This window comes from Rana temporaria, chromosome 2 (genome assembly GCF_905171775.1).
Source record: "Rana temporaria chromosome 2, aRanTem1.1, whole genome shotgun sequence".
NCBI lineage: Eukaryota > Metazoa > Chordata > Amphibia > Anura > Ranidae > Rana > Rana temporaria.
This window is the reverse complement of record NC_053490.1, coordinates 94,109,200-94,124,005: the sequence shown is the minus strand read 5'-3', so window position 1 is coordinate 94,124,005 and position 14,806 is coordinate 94,109,200. Positions and strand designations below refer to the sequence as shown.

The window sequence follows — 14,806 nt, the reverse complement described above, 5'->3', positions numbered from 1 at the left end:
TTAGCCTAATCTTTTTTTATATTGTAAGAGATAATGTTATGGCGACTGAATTGATACCCAACATGTCACGCTTCAAAATTGCGCCTGCTCGTGGAATGGCGACAAATTTTGCCCCTTAAAAATCTTCATAGGTGACGTTTAAAAATGTCTACCAATTACCAGTTTTGAGTTGGAGGAGGTCTAGTGCTAGAATTATTGCTCTCGCTCGAACGATTGTGGCGATGCCTCACGTGTGGTTTGACCAGCATTTTCATATGCACGAGCTCAGTGGGACAGGGCGCTTTATTTTTTTATTTTTTCTTTATTTTTCTTTTCCTTTTTTTTTTCTTTTTTACACTTTAAACAAAAGAAGAAGAAAAAAAAAGAAAATTTGGATCGCTTTTATTCCTATTACAAGGAATGTAAACATCCCTTGTAATAGAAAAAAAAGCATGACAGGACCTCTTAAATGTGAGATCTGGGGTTAAAAAATACCTCAGATCTAAAATTGGGCGGAAGTGATGTTTGAGGTCACTTACACCATCCAATGGTGTGGAGCCGAGCGGGGCAATGTTTCCCTCACTCGGCATCCAGCCTGTGAGGGGAGAGGATCCGATCGTCTCCACCGCTACCAAGGCCAGAGGGGGGATAAAAGTGATCTTGCGGTGAATCCGCCGCAGAGACCACTTATATCTGAAAGCAGACCGCCCGCTGTTGAAGAGGATACCGGGGTTATGGCAGCTGTCTGCTGCCATAACGGTGTTCCATTTCAAACAGGCGACGTAAAACTGCGGCGAATGGTCCTTAATCACTTAAGCCCTGGACCATTTGGATGGCCAAAGACCAGGCCGCTTTTTGCGATTCGGCACTGCGCCATTTTAACTGACAATTGCACAGTTGTGCGATGTGGCTCCCAAACAAAATTGACGTCCTTTTTTTTTTTTTTTTTCACAAACAGAGCTTTCTTTTGGTGGTATTTGATCACATCTGTGGTTTTTATTTTTGCGCTATAAACAAAAATAGAGCGACAATTAAAAAAAAAAAAAATACAATATTTTTTGCTATAATTAAAAAAAAAATCGCAATAAGCGTTTGATTGGTTTTCACGTTTTATCAGCGTTTTATCAGCGTTTTTTATCGTGACTGCGACATTATGGCGGACACATCGGACGCTTTTGCCACATTTTTGGGACCATTGTCATTTTTACAGCAATCAGTGCTATAAAAATGCACTGATTACTGTAAAACTGACACTGGCAGTGAAGGGGTTAACCTGTAGGGGGCGCTGAAGGGGTTAAGTGTGTCCTAGGGAGTGATTCTAACTGTTAGGGGGAGTGGCTACGAGTGACATGTCACTGATCGCTGCTCCCAGTGAAAGGGAGCATTCGATCAGTAACTTGTCACTAGGAAGAACGGGGAGATGTGCTTACACTGACATCGCCCCGTTCTTTAGCTTTGTAACAAGATCGTGGGACACCGAGTTTGCGGGCACACAGCGGCAAATTAAAGGGGACACTTATTGCAAATTTTTTACCAAAAATATGTAGAAGAATACATATCAGCCTAAACTGAGAGAGAAATTTATTTTTAATATATTTTTGGGGGATATTTATTATAGCAAAAAGTCAAAAATATAGTTTTTTTCCCTTTTTTCAAAATTGTCGCTCTTTTTGTTTATAGCGCAAAAAAAGGATATCATTTTTTTTTTTGGTGCAACGGCGCACGACCGCGCAATTGTCAGTTAAAGTGACGCAGTGCCCTATCGCAAAAAGTGCTCTGGTCAGGAGGGGGGGGTAAATCCTTCCGGGGGTGAAGAGGTTAACGTATAAATTGGCTGCTTTTTAGGTGCTTGCATCAGGGGTTGTGTAAAGCATTTGTGTTTGGAGCATTCGCCTGAGTGGGTGCTTTATGTAACCCCTGGTGCGTAACTTCTTACAGCTGCGTCTTCTAATTTATCTCAATGGAAGGCTGTATCCAGCAGCTGTGGTTCCCAAAAGGATGATTACACAGGTTTTGTATGTTGTATGGCTGTGTGCATGAAACTCAAAACCGTTATTCTCTCAAGTTAGTACAGAAGACCTGTTAACCACTTGCTTACTGGGCACTTGAACCCCCCCCCCCCTCCTGCCCAGACCAATTTTCAGCTTTCAGTGCTGTCGCACTTTGAATGACAATTGCGTGGTCATACAACACTGTACCCAACTAAAAAAAAATGTAAAAGACCGATTTAAAAAAAATTATATATATATATATATATATATATATATATATATATATATATATATATATATATATATATATATATATATATATATATATATATATATATATATATATATATATATATAATTTTTTATATTTTTGTCATAAAATTTACAAACAGGTAATTTTTCTCCTTCATTGATGTGCGCTGGTGGGCACTGAAAAGTGACACGAATAGGTGCCATTGATAGGTGGCAATAATGGGCACTGGTAGGTTACACTGATGGGAAGCATTACTAGGAGGCACTGATTGGCACCACTGGTGGTGGTGGGCACAGATGAGGCAGAATTTCCTCTTCCTCTTCGGCTGACAGATGATCACATGGTAAGGGGCCGGGACTGGCCCCTTACACGGATCTGTGATCACCCGAGTCTCGGTGACTCTGTGATCACGGCGCTTGCAAAGGGGAGAACGTCTATTGATGGCCTCCCAGATTTTCAGGTCCTCGCTGTGGCCGTCATTCGGCTATAGCGCGGACCTCTGGTGGTTAAAGGACAGGGGCTTATTTTGCTAGGGTTTTTGATTTATTGGGCCTTCATTACATTTAAATACTGAAATACTGTAGAGCTTGGTAATTTTTTTTTTTTTTTTTTTGTTATAATCTGCTACTTGTCACCATGTGAGGGTTTTTTTGTTTGTTTGTCGTCATCCCCCTAAACTTGTGTTTTTATTTTCAGACCAAGGAATTCAAACTTCGCGGCCACGACCAATGGTCAGTATTGTTTAAATATATATATCTATCACCCCAAATGGGACAGGGGTTAAAGCCGTTTAGGATATTCCATTCCCGAACACAAGGCAGCTATCGACACTCCACAGTCAGGCAAACGCGACACAGCTCTGTATGAAGTTCAAGCAGGTCTGACCCTTTGAGAAATACAGACTCTTTTATATACAATTTAGGATACTACAGTAACCAAATGAACAGAGACCCAACTCCACCCACAACATCACACAACATTTACCTAATGAGCCCCCTTAATGCATCTCTTTAGCAGACACGCTGGCTCCGGGACCTGACATAATTTACATGAGCTAATTAACTACAGCTGATGACTCAGACACCTGACCTTTAGGCTGTCTGTTAACTTACAATACGCATTCTCATCAATAGACCTTCACACTATACAGGGTCAATTAGCACAAGCTGCAATGAAAGATCCTTAGAAGTTAGTCTGGATTCAATTTACATTACACAGGCAGCCAAGTAGCTGGAGGTGATGACATCTTTCAATCTTTCAATTAACATCTTTCAATTAACCTGTTGAGTTCAGAATTGACAAACGGTAATAGTTCTTTACAGATATCCTGGAATATATTGGGAATTACAGACCCATGTTAAAGCAATCCAAGATATATTCTGAATGTCCATTATTTTCTGGCTCATACTTTCTAAGAGCTTCTGGGTTCCACGGGCCCTCCCGTTACACACACACACACACACACACACAAATTATATATATATATATATATATATATATATATATATATATATATATATATATATATATATATATATATACATACATATATACAGGGCTCAAAATTTCAAGCCATGAGCTACTAGCCAGGCCTCAAGAGTTACTCGCCACCAGTTGCCCCACCTAATTCATACACTGCTCCACGCCAAATTGCGCCCCTAAACACGCCCTCGTAGATTATCTCATGGAATGACACTGTTAAATGTTTTATGCATAATCAAGTTACACAATTAAATATTACCAAAACAACTTTAACAAAATGGGACAGGGCACTGGGGACAGACCAGAGGGACAGGGCACTAGAACTGGATCTCTTCCCCATTCTCTTGCTGTCTCCTCTGCAACTCCCATCCATCCATCCTCTCTCTCCCTCTCCTATTCATCTCATCATCAGGAGCCTGTGTGTACGGCTCAACACTGGCATTTCCACACTTCCCACCTTTTATTCTGGCTGGCAGTGAGGGGAGGAGCTGCAGCACAGCGGGAGGGAGTACAATCCAGCACCGAGATCCACACAACTGCACAGCTGTTGACACCACACAGCACACATTGAGACCAGTCTGCTCACAGTGCTCAGGCTGAACTGCTGGACACCTACATAGAGCACAAGGAGAAGAAAACGGCACAAACTGGAAGGCTGCCACTCTCAGGTCAGGGCAACTTTCAGTGAGCGCTGCACTGCCTACCTGGGACACCCGGAGTGGTAATTTTCGCAATCCTCCACCTGACTCATTACTCCCTGCTCTCCAGCTACATTGGTCGGGGGGAGGGGGGCAGGCTCAGAGAGGTCATACTGTTGGGTCCCATGGCTTAATGAGAATTGTAAGGAGAGCACCTGTGTACTGCTCTGCCTGTGCGCGGCTCACCAGACTACTTTTCCCGAGCATGCACCTTTCCTCTTCGGCCGCCAATCGCATCGGGACTCTAAGTGTAGGCACAGATTGAAGGGACATTGGTCATGCAGCCCTGTCATCACTCGCCCCCAGCTTAAATCCACTCGCCAAATGCTAGCAGGCGAGTGGAAATTTTGAGGGCTGTGTATATAATATAATATAATATATATATATATAATTACAGTGGGTACGGAAAGTATTCATGTACACACAGCGCCCCATATTGACAGAAAAACACAGAATTGTTGACATCTTTGCAGATTTATTAAAAAAGAAAAACTGAAATATCACATGGTCCTAAGTATTCAGACCCTTTGCTGTGAAACTTTGATTATACTGATTGGACTTGATTAGGAAAGCCACACACCTGTCTATATAAGACCTTACCGCTCACAGTGCATGTCAGCAAATGTGACTCATGAGGTCAAAGGAACTGCCTGAAGAGCTCAGAGACAGAATTGTGGCACAGATCTGGCCAAGGTTACAATTTTTTTTTTACTGCACCTAAGGTTCCTAAGAGCACAGTGGCCTCCATAATCCTTAAATGGCCAAACTGAACTCTCTGGGGAGAAGAGCCTTGGTGAGAGAGGTAAAGAAGAACCCAAAGATCGCTGTGGCTGAGCTCCAGAGATGCAGTCGGGAGATGGGAGAAAGTTGTAGAAAGTCAACCATCACTGCAGCCCTCCACCAGTCGGGGCTTTATGGCAGAGTGGCCCGACGGAAGCCTCTCCTCAGTGCAAGACACATGAAAACCTGCATAGAGTTTGTTAAAAAAAAAAAAAAACACCTGAAGGACTCCAAGATGGTGAGAAATAAGATTCTCTGGTCTGATGAGACCAAGATAGAACTTTTTGGCCTTAATGCTAAGCGGTATGTGTGGAGAAAACCAGGCACTTCTCATCACCTGTCCAATACAGTCCCAACAGTGAAGCATGGTGGTGGCAGCATCATGCTGTGGGGGTGTTTTTCAGCTGCAGGGACAGGATGACTGGTTGCAATCGAGGGAAAGATGAATGCGGCCAAGTACAGGGATATCCTGGACGAAAACTTTCTCCAGAGTGCTCAGGACCTCAGACTGGGCCAAACAAGACAATGACATTAAGCACACAGCTAAAATAATGGAGTGGCTTCACAACAACTCTGTGACTTTTCTTGAATTGCCCAGCCAGAGCCCTGACTTAAACCCAATTGAGCTTCTCTGGAGAGACCTAAAAATGGCTGGTCACCAACGTTTGCCATCCAACCGGCAGAACTGGAGAGGATCTGCAAGGAGGAATGGCAGAGGGTCCACAAATCCAGGTGTGAAAAACTTGTTGCATTTTTCCCAAAAAGTCTCATGGCTCTATCAGATCAAAAGGGTGCTTTTATTAAATACTGAGCAAAGGATCTGAATACTTAGGACCATGTGATATTTCAGTTTTTCTTTTTTAATAAATCTGCAAAAATGTCAACAATGCTGTGTTTTTCTGTCAATATGGGGTGCTGTGTGTACATTAATGAGGAAAAAAATGAACTTTGATGATTTTAGCAAATGGCTGCAATATAAGAAAGAGTGAAAAATTTAAGGGGGTCTGAATACTTTTTGTAGCCACTGTATATATAATATCTCCCTTAAATTTCCCATTAGCCTACTGGAAAATGAGGGCTGGCGAGCGTGGGCTGCCTCGGAGCGGGGGAAGCCCCGTTGGCAGGCTGGGCTGAATGGAAGCCGATCTCCGCTGGGAAGAGAGAGGGAAGCAGGCAGCCAGATTATAAGAGCGCGGAGGAACATTGCTGCAAGAGCTTTCATTAGAATTGCAGAGTGTTCCCGCCACTCGCCGTCACATACAACCCCGCATCCTGACCCAGGTAATTTGATAGACAGACTACCCATCCAATGCCAGGATGTGGGATGTGACGGTGAGTGGCGGGAACACACGGCAATTTAAGTGAAAACTGATACAGCAAAGTTCCTTGGTGCTCTGATGATCCGACTGGCAATCCTCTTCCTATCCTTTCTTCCCCATCACAGGTGAAGCTGCACTGATAAAGTTGTTAATATTTATTTTTGTAACTTAATTCCGCATAAAACATTTAAGTGTCATTTCAGGAGATAATTTATGAGAGCGTGTTTATGATCGGAATTAGGGGTGGGGCAACAGGTGGTGAATAACCCTTGAGGCCTGGCTAGTAGCTCAGGACTTGAAATGTTGAGCCCTGTGTGTGTGTGTGTGTGTGTGTGTAATTTTATATATATATATATATATATATATATATAATTTATATATTAACAATTATGTGTGTATATATTATACAGGCGCACACACACAGTGGATATAAAACGTCTACAGCCATGGCCAAAAGTCTTGAGAATGACACAAATACTAATTTTCACAAAGTCTGCTGCCTCAGTTTTTGAGATGGGAAATTGCATATACTCCAGAATGTTATGAAGAATGATCAGACGAATTGCAATTAATTGCAAAATTCCTCTTTGCCATGAAAATTAACTTAATCCCATTAAAAAAATATGCGCTACCATCAGTCCTGTGTCATGCCAACAGTAAAGCATCCTGAGACCATTCATGTGTGGGGTTGCTTCTCATCCAAGGGAGTGGGCTCACTCACAATTTTGCCCAAAAACACAGCCATGTATAAAGAATGGTACTAAAACACCCTCCAGCAGCAATTTCTTCCAACAATCCAACAACAGTTTGGTGAAGAACAATGCATTTTCCAGCACAATGGAGCACCGTGCCATAAGGCAAAAGTGATAACTAGGTGGCTCGGGGACCGTTGACATTTTGGGTCCATGGCCTGGAAACTCCCCAGATCTTAATCCCATTGAGAACTAATTCTGACAAACTCCAAGAAGTGATTATGAAAGAATGGGTTGCTATCATTCAGGAATTGGCCCAGAAGTTGATTGAGAGCATGCCCAGTCGAATTGCAGAGGTCCTGAAAAAGAAGGGCCAACACTGCAAATACTGACTCTTTGCATAAATGTCATGTAATTGTCGATAAAAGCCTTTGAAACGTATGAAGTGCATGTAATTATATTTCGCTACGTCACAGAAACAACTGAAACAAAGATCTAAAAGTTGTTAGCAGCAAACTTTGTGAAAACTAATATTTGTGTCATTCTCAAAACTTTTGCCACAACTGTATACACCCCTGTTAAAATGTCAGGTTTCTGTGATGTAAAAAAAATGAGACAAAGATATATATCAGTCAACTCAGTTAAACAAAAAACTGAAATTTTTTAGGTGGAGGGAAGTGGAAATAAAATTTGGTTGCATAAGTGTGCACACTTTTAAACTAATACTTTGATGAAGCACCTTTTAAATCTATTATAGCACTCAGTCTTTTTGGGTATGAGTCTATCAGCATGGCACATCTGGACTTGGCAATATTTGCCCACTCTTCTTTGCAAAAACATTCTAAATCTGTCAGATTGCGAGGACATCTCCTGTGCACAGCCCTCTTCAGATCACCCCACAGATTTTCAATTGGATTCTGGGCTCTGGCTGGGCCATTCCAAAACTTTAATATTCTGGTGAAGCCATTCCTTTGTTAATTTGGATGTATTCTTTGGGTCGATGTCATGCTGAAAGATGAAGTTCCTCTTCATGTTCATCTTTCTAGCAGGTTTTGTGCCAATATTGACTGGTATTTTGAACTGTTTATAATTCCCTCTACCTTGACTAAGGCCTCTGTTACAGCTGAAGAAAAACTGCCCCAAAGAATTATGCTGCCACTACAATGCTTCACTGTGTGTGTGTGTGTGTGTGTGTGTGTGTGTATAGGGTTCTTAAGGTGATGTGCCGTGTTGTTTTTGTGCCAAACATATCTTTTGAAATTATGGCCAAAAAGTTCAACCTTGGTTTCATCAAACCAGAACACATTTTCCCACATGCTTTTGGGAAACTTCAGATGTGTTTTTGCAAAATTTAGCCGTCTTGGATGTTTTTCTTCTCGCCACTTTACCCCATAGCCCAGACATATGAAGAATACGGGAGATTGTGGTCACATGTACCGCACAGCCAGTACTTGTCAGATATTCCTGCAGCTCCTTCAATGTTGCTTTAGGCCTTTTGGCAGCCTCCCTGGCCAGTTTTCTTCTCGTCTCTTAATCAATTTTGGAGGGATGTCCAGTTCTTGGTAATGTCACTGTTGTGCCATATTTTCTCCACTTGATGATGACTGTCTTCACTGTGTTTCATGATATATGGAATGCCTTGGAAATTCTTTTGTACCCTTCTCCTGACTGATACCTTTTAACAGTGAGATCCCTCTGGATACCTTTTAACAATGAGATCCCTCTGATGCTCTGGAAGCTCTCTGAGGACCGTGGCTTTTGCTATAGGATGCGACTAAGAAAATATCAGGAAAGACCTACTAGAACAGCGAAATTATTTATCTTTGTCTCATTTTTTTACTTTGCAGAAACCTGACATTTTAACAGGGGTAGACTTTTTATATGTGTGTGTGTGTATATCTGTGTGTGTGTGTGTGTGTATATATATGTGTGTGTGTGTGTGTGTGTGTGTGTGTGTGTATATATATATATATATATATGTATATATATATATATATATATATATATATATATATATATATATATATATATATATATAAATCTTTTTCATAGTCCTATTTTCTCTCCTTGTCTTAGGGTATAAACTGCACTCCTGTACCACCTAAAGACATGAAGAATAAAGCTGTCTTGTGCAAGCCACTGTCCATGACAAAAGCCACCTACTGCAAACCGCACATGCAGACTAAGACATCCCAGACAGGTAGTTAGTGTTTTAAATACTTAGTCTGAGTTACTGTAAAGGTGAGAGTATAAATGAAATATACCAACATTGTTTTCATTTCCGCTAACTGCCATTCGTTATAGCTTCAATATTGTTTGCACACTATGCAGGGTGCCTAGCTCCTCTGTCCTAAAAGCAAACTTCCATTTCAGAACTGTGGCTTGCTGCAGTCTTTACATCTTACAGATGAGTATCGCCTTCACACTGGCCAGATCTGCATAGTTCATTGCTATAGACTTCTGTGCATGCATCTCTCAAGCGTGTACTTTAGCTGAAACATTATAAAAGTCATTGCTTGCACAATTGCAGCCTGGTATGTTACTTTAGTAAGGGCTTCTTTAACCACTTGCCCACCGCAGTACGAGAATATACGTCCTCGACTTTGTGCGGTGATATCTGAATGATGCCTGCAGCTACAGGCATCAATCAGATATCACCGTCTTCAGCCGGCGATTCTGTGCACAATAAGAATGATCAAAGCGGCAGTTCCGCCGCTTGATCGTTCTTATAGGCAGCGGGAGGGGACGTCTCCCGCCGCCATCCGGTGCTTCTCCGGGCTCTCCCGTGCCATTGGGGGCCCGGAGAGCGAATCGGCCGGCGCTCGCTGAAAAACCATAGAGATGACTGGTGACCAGACGGTCAGTCATCCCTATGACCGTCGGAGGCCCGGGCGCGACGTTATGACGTCACGCCCGGTACCCGGAAGTAAACAAAGCCGCAATCGCGGCGGTCGATGTGAGATCAGTGAATGTGAATTTTTCACCGATTTCATGCTTGTAAGCCTGGAGCAGAGATGTGGGGTCTTATTGACCCCACATCTCTCCATAAAGAGGACCTGTCACTGTGATTCCTATTACAAGGGATGTTTACATTCCTTGTAATAGGAATAAAAGTGATAAAAAATAAATAAAAGTGTAAAAATAAGAAATTAAGTAAAATAAAATGAAAAAAAAAATATTTTTTTCTAAACGCCCCTATCCCCGGTAGCTTGCGCGCAGAATGAACACGCATGCAAGTCCCGCCCACATATGTAAACGCCGTTCAAACCCCACATATGAGGTATCGTCGCGTGCGTTAGAGCGTGTGCAACAATTCTAGCCCTCTATCTCCTCTGTAACTCGAAAATATTAACCTGTAAAAAAAATTAAAGCGTCGCCTATGGAGATTTTGAAGTACCGAAGTTTGGCGCCATTCCATGAGTGTGCGCAATTTTAAAGCGTGACATGTTAGGTATCAATTTACTCGGCGTAACATCATCTTTCACATTATACAAAAAAATTGGGCTAACTTTACTGTTTTGTTATTTTTTAATTCATGAAACCGTTTTTCCCCCCCCAAAAAAGGAGCTTGAAAAATTATTGCGCAAATACCGTGCGAGAAAAGTTGCAATGGCTGCCATTTTATTCCCTAGGATGTCTGCTAAAAAAAATATATATAATGTTTGGGGGTTCTGATTAATTTTCTAGCAAGTGCCAAAATAGGCCTGGTGGTCAAGTGGTTAAAGAGATCGTGAGGGCTTAAGTTGAACAACATGCGTTATTTTTTAGGCATTTTTGGCCTCATAGATTTCAATGGGAAAATGCTTTAATCAAGCATTTATATTAGGCATTTTTGAGCCTGTAAGAATTGGTTTCCTCCCTCATGTGCTTTCGATTGGCTAAAGCAAAAAGACATCAAGCTTGAGTACACTTTTAAAATGCTCTGATACACACAAAATGCTTAAATAAATGCACCTGAAAACCGCTGTGCTCAGGTGTGAATGTAGCCTAATGGCATCCCAAACGCGGTGCGATTTTGCTGTGATTGTTGCACGACAGAATTGCGTGTCAAACCATGCATTTAAAAATCATGCTAAGCTTGGCACCCAAAAAAGAAACAAACAGGAGCTTCTTTTGGACACAAAATGCACATAGGGCAGCCAATGGAATTTTATGGGCTGCCCTATGCATGAAATGTGGAAACGCTTTTAAATCTCACTTTTAAAATTGCAAATGGGATTGCTCGTTCCTGCAACACACTTCCTGAATGGGTCCTTACTTTTTAAGAGTTCATCGTACTGCTGAGCAAATTCTCATGCAGATTTTGTGTTATGGGAACGAATGGTTCCTCACAGAATTGGATATGATTTATCAGGAAGAAACATATTGCGGTTTTCACCAATCACAGACAGCAATGGCGCCCCTGTGTGTTACCAGGCCAGTGTAAATCGTCAGCAGTGTCCCTGAATGCTGCCACACTAGTCCCCACTGTCACCAGACCAGTGTAAGCCAGCAACAGTATTCCTGATCACTGCCGCACTAGTGCAGTGTAACTGCTACCTGCTCGAACCCTGGCCTCTTTATGGACCACATTTCTTGGATTCGTCTGTCTATTGACCAAGTCTCTGGGCCCTGAACTGACCCATCTGGACATCCGGCCGACTGCATTCCTGTGAGACAATAGTCCCAGCCATTCTCTGGTGACAACTGTACTCCTGCAACCACAGGAAAGGTTCCTTTAGCCTCCTGCACTTTCTGGCCAGTGAACATGACATTCCTGGGAGCAGCCATTTATCGGTAGGCTAGGTTTGCTTGGCTTATAGGAACTGTGACTGCTATAGGTGGCGCTACAGTAAGTTATATTCCCTGACCACTTGTATAAAGGCTACCATTACAAATACAGTACATTGGTTTGATAACATTCGTTGCTTTTTGTTATACAATGTCTGGTGTATAATCCACTAACAATAGTGTTTCAAACAAAACTGTTAGAAAACACCTTGTGGTTGCTTATTGACCAGGTTTCTGCCTGGACTGATCCTTTGCCTGTGTGCTTACCATGATTTCCTGCGGCCTCCTAAACTGATCAGTAACTCCTGACTATGTTCCTGCGAGACACCAGGCCAGTGAACATGCCACTCTGGGGCAGTCATGTACCAGTAGGCTTGCTTGGCCTTTTGGAACTGGTGCTGCTTTAGGTGATGCTACACTACATTATATTCTCTGACCACTTGTATAGAGGTGGCCATTACAGTACATTGGTTTTGACACAGTGGTTGATTTGTGGAGTAGCAGAACGTGTTGTGTAAAGAAAGTTATTTTTATTTCTCTTCCGTTCTTGGACGGACACAGCAGCAATTGACCTTAGGGTATTATCCTCCCTTTTAGGAGATTGACTAGGCAGAAAAAACAGCATGTTAAGTGTTAAAACACTCCACACAGTACAGTACCTCCCAGGGGGTGGATCCCCCGTGTACATACCTCTCTCTGCATCATGCAGCCTTAGTTTTTTTTTTCTGCCTAGCAAAAGGAGATGACATGGCTCTTCTGGGCCATGTGCTCTGGAGATTTTTTTGCGATTTTTCTCGCTTTTCTTTTCTTTTTTCCTGCATTTTTGGATCCTGGAATCTACAATCAACTGCCGACTGGATGACGGCTGGATCCTCGATCCTTGTAGTCCCCCCCATGTTCGGCCATCGAGCGTGTGCCGGCCTTTAGCTACGCGCTGGGCCGTCCACGACATGCCCCCGTTGCTCCAGGAGTGGCCGCGTGAGCTATACGCTCCAGGGCACACATATGACCGGGCTCTATGTCCGTGTCACAGTGTGCCGGGCCGACAGCCATGCCGTAACTGCGGCGGGCGTTGGTTCTGTCCGGGATGTCTCCAGCCGGTGGTCGCAGGACGGGTAAGTAGCAGTCCCCTTGCCTTGGCATGGTGGTGCGGTGGTGCATTCCTGGGAGGTCGATCGGGTGTCCGTCCTGCTTTCCGCTCTCCCTTCCTCTCCCTCCTTCTCCGCATTCTGGGTGGTCGGCCCGTGAGGGTGGGGGGTCCACCTGGGGGGCTTCGTCCTGTGGCTGGGGGCTGCGGCTTTGTCAGGGGTGGTGTGTGGCTTTATTGTTGCCGTGTGTGCGTGGGGGGCCTGCCCGGGGGTCCTGGGTGTTTTTACTGTGTTTTTTACTGTGTGTTTTGCACTGTCCACGGCCGCATTTTGCCGGCGCCGGGCGCCTTATTGACGATCGGCGGCCATTTTCTTGTAGTCCGCATGCTGTTTTTTTGCATGTCGGCGGCCATTTGAAAGGGGTTTTTTGCCTCTAGTGGCCAAAATAACGGCCAACGAACGGCTCCAGCACACTTCCTAAGGGACGGCACAGCACGGACAGTGCTCTGGGCAGTAAGCAGCAGCAGTACAGCCTGGTCCGGGTGGTGAGTCCTCTGGGGGGTCCCCTGTCCTCTGCTGCGGCCGGGGAGGGTGACCTGTGGGTATTGCTTGCAGTCCAAGGGCAGCAATTGGGTGGGTCAGCATGGCGTCCGAACCGGAGGCTTCCTCCCTAGACAGTGCCCCTGTTCCTGCGGCCTCTGTGGATGCTATGACGGGCAGTCCTTGAGGCATTTGTTGCCAGGATCGAAGTTACTGACCGCAGTAAAGCCTCCCGTCACGGTGGTCAGTAAAATCAGACAAGCAGGAAGTGAACAGAACAGAGAAGAAATAGAGCAACTCTGAGCAAAAAAACGAACAATGAGGAAGTGAAAAGAGGAATGTCTGCAGGTAAAGGATGCTTATTATGAAAAAAAAAAAATGTTCCTTTACAACCCTTTAATGGTTAGAAATTCACCTTTGATAGACTTTAGTGGGGTCCACTATGTTTGGGGTTCTCAGACTTCCTGCTATGTTCAGCAAACTTCCTCAAATCAAAGTTTACTTGGTTCACTTATTCCTTTGTGCCACGTAATTTTTTTTTTAAATTGAATTCATGCAGTGATGAGTTTTACATAATAGTAAATTAAGCCAGTATTTCATAAAAATTTCCCTATTTTTTTTTTTTTTTTTTTTCTTTATTGTAAAACATGGTAAACATCAGTTCATTGTACTATTTTTTTTTTCTTCCCTTTATTTAGAGGAAGACCCTAACACAAAGTACGTTCCAGTGCCTATCCCAGTTCCAGTGTATGTGCCGGTGCCCTATGAATCTTTACAGTCAGAAAGTACCAGCTCCCACAGCAATACCTGTCCCCGTAAGTTAAAAAAAAAAATGCATTAAGTGCTTTATTTGTCCTGCATAACAGATTACATGCCCAATTCACAACGGACTTGTATTGAGAGAAGAGTGTGAATGGGTAAGGGGGTGGGCTAGTATGCGTATTTGTAACGGCACTAAATGGCCAAAGTGACGGGGGCTCGTAACCCAAAAAATACTATAAGTACATGTTTTAGTGTTTTAGGCTCGTTCACACTGCAGCGACGCGGGAACCCTGCAAATCCACTGTGTGTTCCCGCATCGCATGTATCCCAGCGGCAGTTCACACTGCCCTATGCAACCCGCTGAGTGTCAATTAAAAGTTAAAGACCTCCCCAAATTAATTTGCATATCTCAGTGTAAACTACAAATTCGAGCAGGAATCGGATCACACGCT

General features: G+C 43.3%; 1 protein-coding gene across 1 annotated transcript in view; it reads left to right on the top strand.

Annotated features, from left to right (window-relative positions):
* Nucleotides 1-14,806, top strand: part of ZMYM2 (zinc finger MYM-type containing 2) — a 144,646-nt gene that overhangs the window by 89,727 nt on the left and 40,113 nt on the right. Inside the window, exons 12-14 of the mRNA XM_040339328.1 lie at nt 2,920-2,954; nt 9,271-9,394; nt 14,291-14,407. Coding sequence (XP_040195262.1) covers nt 2,920-2,954; nt 9,271-9,394; nt 14,291-14,407 — 276 coding nt within the window. The remainder of the gene's footprint in view (nt 1-2,919; nt 2,955-9,270; nt 9,395-14,290; nt 14,408-14,806) is intronic.